The 12,867-nt window shown below is 32.0% G+C and overlaps 1 protein-coding gene across 2 annotated transcripts in view; it reads right to left on the reverse strand.

Annotated features, from left to right (window-relative positions):
• The window catches only part of LOC130445541 (ecdysone-inducible protein E75), a 61,605-nt gene that overhangs the window by 12,942 nt on the left and 35,796 nt on the right, over nucleotides 1–12,867 (reverse strand). Inside the window, exons 1-3 of one of the 2 annotated variants that reach the window (XM_056781227.1) lie at nucleotides 12,447–12,718; nucleotides 12,159–12,247; nucleotides 1,586–1,730 (exon numbers count right to left, since the gene is read on the reverse strand). In XM_056781227.1, coding sequence (XP_056637205.1) covers nucleotides 1,586–1,730; nucleotides 12,159–12,247; nucleotides 12,447–12,552 — 340 coding nt within the window. In that variant the 5' untranslated portion in view covers nucleotides 12,553–12,718. Of the gene's footprint in view, nucleotides 1–1,585; nucleotides 1,731–12,158; nucleotides 12,248–12,446; nucleotides 12,719–12,867 lie in introns of those variants that run through there. The other variant, XM_056781226.1, reaches the window with a different exon arrangement.

The raw sequence follows: 12,867 nt of genomic DNA on the forward strand, positions 1-12,867 counted from the left end.
ATACCACCATTTTACTATTCCCTACGTTGCCGATTCTACTACTAAAAATATTATATTACGTAATTATCTCTTATATTAGAAATTTATTAGAAAATATATCAAATATTCATTCAATTATACGTAAATAATATAATAATTTCGATGTATTATGAGTCATAATATCAAATTCTCCATTATTAGTTAGATTATTAGCGATCCGGCAACGTGGGAGGATCGTTATCGGCGATTGAGCGCAAGCTTAACGTTTTAATACAGGTTTTCGCCGCCAGGTCGCAGCATCTATCGAATGTAACTAGAGCAAACTGTGAAATATCCCAGTGAACTTTGCATCTCGGAATTAAACGTGACTCATTTTTGTTTTCTAACTTATACGTAATTATTTAGACGTAAAAATTCTCAATACAGAACCGTAACTGGATAAATAAATGATATACGAGGTTGATTAAAAATATAATTTATTAATTATTAATAGTTTAATTTTGTAATAAATCGGCGTGAAATAATATTTTTAATGTAGAAAGTATGACAGAGTTCAATGTTTGGTGAAGATTGGTTGTGAGAGAGTGGAAAAAATACAATAAAATGATTTAAAAATGATTACGAAACACTTTCACTCGTTCGGAACTTAGAAACAGCTTTCGTTGCACTTAATTATCACTTTCACTATGAATCTAAGTAAAAGTGAAGGGTTATCAGCCTAGATTAGAAACTAATATCGCAAAATGTGAAATTTACGTTTAGATAAACTTTTATTAAATATTAGACGTTATAAAACTTTATTTTAACAAAATTAATGAAAATATTGTTTATAAAATGTTAATATTATAATTTTCCCGAAGTCGCAGACGTATTTTTCGTTTATATCCCAAATATGATTTAAAAAAAGTATATTGGGCGGTGATACCTATCGAAACGTTGATTTTATTTTTTTTTTTTTAAATAAATGTTTTAATTTTTTAGCGGTAAATCGTAATTATTATAATCGAATCTTGATTACGTAAACAATAATGGTTAAATTAAGTAAAAGTACGACTTTCCTATGTAGCACAACGATCTCGTTGTAGAGTTCACGCGAAGTTGATGGCCTCAACACGATTTAGCGCCAGCTATAAAATAAAATTACTACACTACCGAATCGTTTAATCTAAAAAAAAAAATGCCATATCGCGTAATTTTTTTATTAAAATCGTACATAAATCGAAAAAACCTAACCTAAAAATATCGATCGTACCTCGTATATTTCGGTTCAACGAACTTTTTGTTACTTTTCTTACCATTATTATTATTAAAAAAAAAATACGAAATCAATAATAGATTAGCAGGGTAAGTTTAGTTTAGTGACCCAGTATTGTCAACGAGGTCATTCACCTTAAGACCACGTTGAACTTTCTCGTATGCGCACCGATGTTAAAATCTTGCAGAGAGGTCATTCACCCCTGGACCTGGATGACCTATATTTACACCGTTTACAGGGGAAAAGCTTACAATACTTTTAATTATATATACAAATACGTATATATAAATACATAACCTAACATTTGCACGTCCTACCTCAATATTATTTTAATTATAATAAATAACTTACCGTCTCTGCTCATTCCGACTGCGATGCATTTTTTAAGCCTGCAATATTGACAACGATTCCTGTTGATCCTCAATATGGAGCACTGTTGATTTTTGGTACAAGGTCTGTATTGTATTTTCTGTTGGATGCTGCGTCTGAAGAAACCCTGCGAATAACGCACATTTTGTAGAGAATCGTCACTATCGCAACCCGAACTACTACTATCATCTACAACACTATTACGTTGCGACACTAAAGATTCTGTAGAATTTAAAACCGCCATCATAATTGATTCGAATTTAATTGAACATAACGATTATTCTAGAACAAAATGGTCGACCAAACGCCGAGAAATACAAGAGAACACTGAGCCTTCAATCGCGAACGAGCGAGTTTGCCAGTGTTACCATCTGACCTAGTTCCAGGTTGTTAACCCGTAAAAGCTAAAACTCGCGAGGCCAGTTCGGAGCGTGAAAGTGAGAGTGGTAGTCTCGTTTCCACCCGCAGCGATTTATGTAAGCTAAACAGAGACGAATAGAGTTTCGACATTTCGCGAATATTTTTCGCAAAAAAAATTCGTTACTACCTTGTAATAAAATTCTTCTGAAAACCTTTAAACGAATATTTGTATAATAAATAAATAAATGAACTAATACGAGGTTGGAAATTTTGTTAGGGTCATCGACCTGCGAGCGCGAAACTAGACCAATTATATAAAAATGCATCGTAATAAAATGTAAGGTAGTTTATTTAAAAAGTAAAATAAAAAAAAATGATTAAACAGCAAACAAAATCGTAGTATCTGGGTTAATATTTTGGTAATAAGTAGTTGAAATAACATATTGAGGCCAATATAATTAACAAACCTTGAAGTAGTAAAGTGACTGACACCAAATTAGGTTATCTCGTCGTTTCGGAGAATTTCGACTATCGACAATATATATACAGGGATGATTCATAATTAGATCCAACTTTTTATTCTTAATATCGAAATATAAATTATAAATAAACGTAAAAATCAGTTGTTTTATAACAATTTACAAATCAAAAATTCTACGGGGGGTATATTCGAGATTCTAGAATGATTTCGATATCGGCGAGAAAAGGGGGAGTGGTTATATTCGAGGGAGTGGTTATATTCGAAGGAGTGGCTAATTTCGGGATTTCACGTTATTGTACGAGGGTTACCTAAAAAGTTTACGACTTCAACACTATCAGCACTCATATACAATGCGCCATTATTTACGACCGTGGATTTTTGTATATTTGAATACCAATTATAGCAATAAAGAAAATGTCTTTTTCATCATAATAACACATTTTGATGTTAGTTATAACTAAAATTTACGAATTTCTCTTCGAATTCATTAACTATCCACTGTAATCACCAGATTTAGTCCTCGGCGATTTTTTCCAGTTTCATAACCTTCAATTTTACTTAAGAAAAGAGATTTTTTCATCAGACGTAAATATACGTCTATTTTTAGGAAAAATACTGCCACTGTTATTTGAAATGTTTACAAAGGTTTAGGTTTTTATACAAAAAAAAATGTATTGTTTCTTCGTTAAGTTAAAAAGTCTTTAAACCACCCTCGTATTTTACTGTGGCATATTTTTTTAACAAAAAATTTCATAAAAATACGACAATAATTTACTCTACTTTTTATTATTTTTCTATGGATAAAATTATGACGTTAACTGTACATATTTAGCCAGAATAAATAATAATTTTAACCGTTACGAACCGGCCTATTATTTAAACGGTCATACATATATATATATATATATATATATATATATATATATATATATATATATATATATATATATATATATATATATATATATATATATATATATATATATATATATATATATAGTGACTTAACGGCATTTATTATGTTTTCTCGAATATTCTTTGACGTCATGGTACATTATCTGAACGTATTACGTCACCGACTGCAACACAACCGATCGGAATATTTATTCTCGACGTTCGTTATTATTTGATGACTACGACTATCATTGTTATTATATAGAGTTTGTTGTATTAAGCAGGAAAAAGAACTGTTATGGATTTAAACAACAAAACGTCGCTTGAATTACTAATACTACCTGGATGATTCAAATGAAATTTATATTATATATTGGGTGTTACTTCCTGGTAACGTCAGGTCATTCACATCGGTTCAATGAATTTTCTGTGGTTTAATCGGGCATCCCTGTTGATAAAATATTGAAGTATCTACGTCAAATTTGTTTAATATTGTATACTTGTAAGATATTTTGAGGTTATAAGTTTTTTAAGCATATTTAAAATTTCGTAGGGGTAGTAATACAATGAAAAACATTTAGAGTTATCAAATATTAATCTATAAGGTAATAAATCGTAATATTAATATGTCTTTTCGAACAAAAAGGTAAATAATATAAATCACAATAATCAGGAGATCAGAAGACGCGTAGAAGTAACAGGATATCATGAAACATCATTAAGATGTTAATTTTATTATTGAAAATTCTAATTTTAATGCAAAAAGGTATAGAAAATGTGGAATATTATAAAAAATATATTTCTTAGTTGAATCACGTGATAAAAAACTTTGCGGGAAAGTTATTTTGTAATTGGCAATCGATTTTTTGAATAACAGCTGATAAGTCAAGTTAGATGAAAAAGAAGAAGAGTGTGGGCGTTCAAAAAGAACAAATACAAACGATCCAAGGTGTAACGCAATATGGCCGCCGTATAGACCGCGGATTTATAAATAAACATAAATTTTATGTATTGAAAATCAAAATTTTTTAATAAGTTATCAGATTTCCCTCGTAAATCTTAATAAAAATAATAAACTAGGTCGTTGTTTTGTCCCTCCATTTTGTTATTTCGTCCAAGTAGATATTTAAATTTAAAAGTAATTTCTTTCGTTGATTCTGTTGATATTTTTAATGCCAAATAGAACGTACGTAAAAACGTTGGGATAGGCTCGGGTTTGTGAATGTGATCGGACCGTGGAATGTTTTCACGTACGTACAAATGCTAATTCGAAAAACCGGAAATAGTAGGCGATTTTTTTTAATTAGTTTTACCGTTTACGTACCGCCATTTTGTCGATTCTAGTAATGCACACGAAAAACGATTACAATTTATTTTTTAAGAATAATTGAAAACTATAATTTTATTCCCGGACTATAATAATAACAACTCGAACGTTATCAAAAATCTATTGCCGATTTCTAGAATAAATAGATAAAATAAAAAGTAACCAGGTCGAGTTGGCCCAAATAACGAACTTTGTGTATATTATAATATGCGGGATTGCTCGTCGGGGCCGATGAACTCGACGAAATGAACGCATGCGCCATCCGCACCGTTATCGCAATGATGCAATGCGAATGGTCTCTTAGCCGGAGTACGTCAACCTACATCGCCGAACGTTGACCCGAACAATCGCTACTAGCTAGATTCTTGTAACAAAAAAAAAAAAACAAAAGCTGTCGTTTTTTTACTGCTCGACCCAATTTGCATCGCCCCTCTTTCGATTACGCCACTCCAGCAGTTTTGTTTGTTTAACAAACGATAACGTAATTGATTTTTAGGTCATTAGGGCTAACCGGGAATAACAAACATATTTTATCGATTCAACAATTTCGTTACTTAAAAATATTAATCACGATAAAATCTGTTGTGCATTTTATGACATTTACGTCATTTGTCTTTACTAAATTTCTATTTCTAACGTCAATTATTTTCAGTCATCTTTGGAAGTTAATTGACAGCTGAAACGTCTAAAATGTCAAACAAATTTATCATTTTTTTTAATATTTATTTTGAATATACACTTGAAAACCAAAAAAACCTTCAATTATTATGTTGTTATGTATATTTCGACCTGGATATAATCTCCTGATCTCCTGTCACCAAAATTAGACAGTTGACAATGGATAATATTCAACTAGTGATATAACTCAATCATATAACCGACTGTTATTTTTGCTTGATCAATATCGAAAGGTTTTCGATTGATTGATTGATTTTCTAAACGATTCCTTGACTTTTAACACTCAATTACTAGCCTCGAGATTTACGATACGAAATAAAATATGTTTTACTATTAAAGATAGACACGTTCAACGGTACATTTCGACGTATATAACTTTTTGTCTTAACCTTCCTTATTGTTTTAACTGTATCATCAATAGAATAACTACCCACGCTTGTGTTATATTACTAATAAAACGTCAAACGTAAAATAAATAATATAAATGGAATGTATGCGTATCACCACTCGCCCCCGGAAGCGTATGCAATTCTTCTTACTACCCCGGGAAGTTATGCAACTTATGTTACATTATCGATAAAACGATAGTGAAATAAGAAAGTTAAAATTTTTGGATGTTTAATATTCGTGAACGGTGATGTCCGAAAATTTCATTAATAAAAATATCTAGTAAAACAACATTTTCATTCTATAGGTGCAACGATCTTACCCTAATACCGTTACGAAAATCGTGCTAAAGACATACACACCGGCCCCGGCCGGCGGGCGAGCGGGCGTTTGGAGCATTCGAACGTCTTGAAAAAATTACGGTCGTTCACCTAGGAGGAGCCGCGTCGCGGGGCGCCACCTGGCGATCGGATCGGTCAGTAGCGGTACCTATTTTATAACGACGATATGAATCATTCGACAATGAGGTTATGTTAGAAACTGATAATACAAAATGGAAACGAAGTAAAAGATAATATTGAAAAACTATGTATTGAGATAATAAAATAAATATTTGGAATTATGTCGACATATATTTAAGTACAAACTACGATCGATGTTTTGGTAAAGAAATGTCTCATTAAAAATGAAGCCGTGGAATTGAAGTGGGAGAAAATGGTGAAAAGTTAAGTTTTATGATATATACAATAAAAAAAAAAAAAAATGAAATTTGTCTCCGAGAAACACGAGGAAATTATTTTTTGAATTATAAATCCACCACTATATCGAATTATGCGCATTTTTCATACGACAAACTTTTTTAAATAAGATGTGGGGGAGAGTGGGAAACTTGTTTTTCGAAAAATGCCTGTAGGTCCGATTTATATAAACTAGACGTTGTTTGAAAGATCTTTTGTGCACCAATAAAAAATATATTAATTCTAAATAATTTAATTAGGATCTTGAATGCTAGAGGGCGTCATTTCATATATTTTAGATATTGTGATTTTTCTTGAATAATTTAGATAGAAGCAAAAAAATTGAGTGTATCTATTAAAAGTGAACTGAATTAAAATTGAAATAGCGAAAACCGCATGTTGATATCTTTTTACTATCTCGAGATATCTTAAGATATGTGTAAATAGCGAAATTGCATCCATTTTCACTAATTTTTCGACAGGTAAGGCTACGTTGAGTAAAATGATGAAAAAATTGAGTTTAACCGTCAAAAATAAGATGGCTACTTCCGTTTCTAAACCAATTATTGTCAAAAATAAGATGGCTACTTCCGTTTTTCAACTATTTAACGAATTACTGTCGAAAATAAGATGGCTACTTCCGTTTCTGAACCAATTATTGTCAAAAATAAGATGGCTACTTCCGTTTTTCAACTAATTAACGAATTACTGTCAAAAAAAAGATGGCTACTTCCGTTTTTCAACTATTTAACGAATTACTGTCGAAAATAAGATGGCTACTTCCGTTTCTAAACCAATTATTGTCAAAAATAAGATGGCTACTTCCGTTTTTCAACTAATTAACGAATTACTGTCGAAAATAAGATGGCTACTTCCTATTCTGAACTAATTAACGAATATCTGTCAAAAATAAGATGGCTACTTCCGTTTTTCAACTAATTAACAAATTACTGTCAAAAAAAGATGGTTACTTCCGTTTTTCAACTATTTAACGAATTACTGTCGAAAATAAGATGGCTACTTCCGTTTCTGAACCAATTATTGTCAAAAATAAGATGGCTACAAGATGGCTACTTCCGTTTTTCAACTAATTAACAAACATCTGTCAAAAATAAGATGGCTACTTCCGTTTCTGAACCAATTATTGTCAAAAATAAGATGGCTACTTCCGTTTTTCAACTATTTAACGAATTACTGTCGAAAATAAGATAGCTACTTCCTATTCTGAACTAATTAACGAATATCTGTCAAAAATAAGATGGCTACTTCCGTTTTTCAACTAATTAACAAACATCTGTCAAAAATAAGATGGCTACTTCCGTTTCTGAACTAATTAACGAATATCTGTCAAAAATAAGATGACTACTTCCGTTTTTCAACTAATTAACAAACATCTGTCAAAAATAAGATGGCTACTTCCGTTTCTGAACTAATTAACGAATATCTGTCAAAAATAAGATGACTACTTCCGTTTTTCACCTAATTAACGAATATCTGTCAAAAATAAGATGGCTACTTCCGTTTTTCAACTAATTAACAAACATCTGTCAAAAATAAGATGGCTACTTCCGTTTCTGAACTAATTAACGAATATCTGTCAAAAATAAGATGGCTACTTCCGTTTTTCAACTATTTAACGAATTACTGTCGAAAATAAGATGGCTACTTCCGTTTCTGAACCAATTATTGTCAAAAATAAGATGGCTACTTCCGTTTTTCAACTAATTAACAAACATCTGTCAAAAATAAGATGGCTACTTCCGTTTCCGAACTAATTAACGAATATCTGTCAAAAATAACATGGCTACTTCCGCTTTTCAACAAATTATCGAATAAATATTGAAAAAAAAAAAAAATGTAATTTTATGTTCGGCGATGTACGCCTCTGCATAGAGTAGTCCGCCCGTGAACCGGTAAACAATCTTTACGAGGAATTCATAATTGAACGTTTGTAAAAATTTTAAAGTGAATGAACTTAGAGGCTAATGAGGTTCTGTTCTAGTTTTCTGGTATAAACAGACAAAGAAAGGATTTTTTTTTTGTTTATGGTACATTTTTTAGTACGAATTACAAATGGTGCGGTCCGATTTATCTACGTCATATTTCTAATGTCATATGTCAAAATTTATAACGTAAAATTATTACATCAAATTGAATACTATAATTTATCCACGACTATTATATTATACAGGGTTATTATAAACAGTTTATTATACGTATATTTTGACATGCGTCAAAAAAATTGTTTTTTATCGATCTTTGATAAATTTTTTATGAAAAATCTTCATTTTTTTCTTGTCCATAACTTTCTTTTATGTGGTTGCTCCTTTATTTTTTATTTATTTTTATCCTTCCTTTTATTCTTTATTCTATTAAATCAAAACTTTTCGATTGGACGTCGTATTATTAAAATGGTTGATTTCTGCGTTTAAACATTAAATAAAAGAACTGAAAAAAAATTTTTCATACTACGTTTTTTTCTGTTAGCCCTAAATAAATTTATCTTTCCGAAAAAAAAAAAAAAAAATAATAATAGAACCGCCCTTATTATTTGTGAAAAAAATCGGGCGGATGTTGCCCTTTTACCTCGCAACCCTTTTCGAATTTCGGCGGACACATCTCCAAAGGAATGAAACAGGTAAAAATCGAAATTAATACCCAGGTATTTTCGCCAAAAATTGCGTCCGCCATCTGCCCCCAATCAACCCTTCTTAAGCCGAAGGGTGTATCGTAACCAGGGCGGTATTCAGTAAACCACATTGAATACAATTTTCGAAATATTCCTACGATACTTACACATATCGTAATATTTTTAATAATACGATTTTATACCTCAGTCCTGACCTGGTCCAAATAATTCATCATCCCAACCGTTCGCTATTTATTTGTACCTTTATCAAAAGGGCGATATATAGAAAAAGGAAAGTAAAATGCAGGTGTCGAAGCGGGCGGGTACGAAAAATCAGGTAAGTCAATGGAGACCTTGAAATGCCACATCGAGTTCATCAATCCGCGCAGCTTGTCGAGATGTGTAAACGCGGCGTTGCCACAACTTCCGCGTCCAATATCTCGACTTTATTTTTTTATTTATAAAAGTAAAATTCCAACCGGATTTATGTCAACTAGTATAATATTGAATTGTTTATAATAAATATTTATATTTTCGTAACGCTTCATGTTTATTTATATCGAAGTAATTAATAAGTTTATTTATTCGGAAAAAAATGGCAACGTGTAATTTAATAGGTAGAGGCCAGCTGCAGATGTTTCTTATTTTATTTTTTGAGGTTTTAGTTGGACCACTTTCACTTTTTACACTCATGGTATGACTTTATAAACAAAAATTGATGGTCGGGATTATGAACATTAGTGTTTATAAGATTTAATTATAGTTTTGATAAACAAAATACGGTTGTTATTGATGATAGGTTGTTTCACGTAAATTTAAGGTTATGTAACGCTTTATACGGGGGTTTTACGATATTTTTATAGATTTTAAACGAGGTTCATTATGGTATGCTTGATATTCGATATAATTTCATCATATTCAAGTCGAAAATAAACGTTTTTTTTTAAAAAATATGACGCAAAGAAAAGCTGCAGGTAAATACTGAGAAAGAAAAAGTAAATAGTGGTTGGAATATTAGCAGAAACAACCTGGTGGACCAAAATTAATGACAATTCCGTAGAAGACGTTGAATTATTACTTAAAATGATTGATATAGCCGAAGGTGACGATGAAATTCGTTAGAATATGAGTAGAAACAACCTGGTGGACCAAAATTCATGACAATTCCGTAGAAGACGTTGCAATATAACTAAAAATGATTGATATAGTCGAAGATGACGATTAACTACGTTCGAATTCAAACAGAAACAACCTGGTGGACCAAAATTCATGACAATTCCGTAGAAGACGTTGCAATATAACTAAAAATGATTGATATAGCTGAAGATGACGATGAAATACGTTCGAATACAAGCAGAAACAACCTGGTGGACCTAAATTCACGACAATTCCGTAGAAGACGTTGAATTATTACTTAAAATGATTGATATAGCTGAAGATGTCGATGAAATACGTTCGAATACAAGCAGAAATAACCTGGTGAACGAAATTTCACGACAATTCCGTAGAAGACGTTGCAATATAACTAAAAATGATTGATATAGTCGAAGATGACGATGAAATACGTTCGAATGCAAGCAGAAACAACCTGGTGGACCAAAATTCACGACAATTCCGTAGAAGACGTTGCAATATAACTAAAAATGATTGATATAGTCGAAGATGACGATTAACTACGTTCAAATTCAAACAGAAACAACCTGGTGGACCAAAATTCATGACAATTCCGTAGAAGACGTTGCAATATTACTTAAAATGATTGATATAGTCGAAGATGACGATGAAATACGTTCGAATGCAAGCAGAAACAACCTGGTGGACCAAAATTCATGACAATTCCGTAGAAGACGTTGCAATATAACTAAAAATGATTGATATAGCTGAAGATGTCGATGAAATACGTTCGAATACAAGCAGAAACAACCTGGTGAACGAAATTTCACGACAATTCCGTAGAAGACGTTGCAATATAACTAAAAATGATTGATATAGTCGAAGATGACGATTAACTACGTTCGAATTCAAACAGAAACAACCTGGTGGACCAAAATTCATGACAATTCCGTAGAAGACGTTGCAATATAACTAAAAATGATTGATATAGCTGAAGATGTCGATGAAATACGTTCGAATACAAGCAGAAATAACCTGGTGAACGAAATTCCACGACAATTCCGTAGAAGACGTTGCAATATAACTAAAAATGATTGATATAGCTGAAGATGTCGATGAAATACGTTCGAATACAAGCAGAAACAACCTGGTGGACCTAAATTCACGACAATTACGTAGAAGATGTTAAAGCAGAACTGAAAAAGACCAGGTACGACCTAGTGGACCAAAATTATGCGAAAGTTGCTTCGGCACAACTGAAATCGTTCGACACAGCTGCTTCAAGCGTCAAAACATCAAAATTATCAAGAATATTTTTGAAAATTGAAATATCGTAATTTGAGACAATAAAAGTAAACGTGGCAACGGTGGTTACGTCTAACGAACATAAAATTACGTCATCTTTCTACGACCTCCAATTGTCGAACTTGAACTTCGAAATTTCATTTAACATAACCTTGAATTCTAAACGATTCCTTTTATAATACAATTCCAAACTTAAAGTGAAAAAAATTAAATATTAAAAAGTTTTATATTATAATTATAATTTTTATGCGCGCGCGCCTGTCGTCCTACCTATATCCCCGTTACTGTCATTTAGCTCCAGCGATCTAGTTGGCGTTGATATTAATTCCCCCCACCAGCCGACATCGTTCGGAAAGCTCGTACTTACATCGGACATTGACATTAACAATAACCGACCTTCAACCTTCATTCGATTTGCACAACATACCAGGTACAGATAAAAGAAGAGGGCAGCGGCGGGGGGTCTCGTACACGCGTTCAATTTATCAATCAATCAAATTTAATCGTAATAATATACGTTTAAATCTAAAAATTATATCATTCGTTTTAGTTTGTTTTACGTAAGATCGTTTGTAAAAATTCACGAATCCTCAGTGTCTTGTAATAATGTTATTTGTAAAAAAATTAATTTTTAATGAACTTACTTTGCATCCTTCGCAGGAATGTACGCCGTAGTGAAATCCCGACGCTTTATCTCCGCAAACTCGACATAGTACAGTCGTACCATCAAATTCTGCAAAAAAATTTTTTGAGGTTAATTACGAATTTAAAATAAAAATAATTATCGCTTATAAAGTAGATTTAAACACGAATCGAATGTGTAAAAAGAAAGCTGTTTAAATACTTTCTCTATCGTTTTAAACGTTTACGTAACAAAATATGAAAGTTTCATCGTGTAATGTAACAGTTAAATAATAACGTAAAAATCGTACCGAGATTAAGAGCTGGTTCTCTATGAGCAAAATCCGATAAACCTGTCGTAGTAGATTCGGGTAATTGCGGAAAATTATGTACACTACTATCTGGTGTAATAATCATTTTGAAAATAATATTTTAAAAGCACTAATAGCACTGTCACTCAAACGATCATTTTTTTTTTTTTTTTTCACTGTGTGTATTTTAGTAAAGAGAACTAACACATGTGCGTTGACACTGAACAAGAGCAAGCGAAGAACTGACGATAGTGAAAGTCCCAGTTGATACTGGGCCTCCGCTGCCCGGTTGTATAGTAAATATTACCTGAAGGGCAACAAACCGATCTAAGTATAGACGAGCGGGGTGAGCGGGCGAGAGTTTTTAGCAGCATAACCGCGAACTTGGGTTCATCGCATTTTCAACTTCGAGGTCACTGAC

This window comes from Diorhabda sublineata, chromosome 6 (assembly GCF_026230105.1).
Source record: "Diorhabda sublineata isolate icDioSubl1.1 chromosome 6, icDioSubl1.1, whole genome shotgun sequence".
Classification (NCBI taxonomy): Eukaryota; Metazoa; Arthropoda; class Insecta; order Coleoptera; family Chrysomelidae; genus Diorhabda; species Diorhabda sublineata.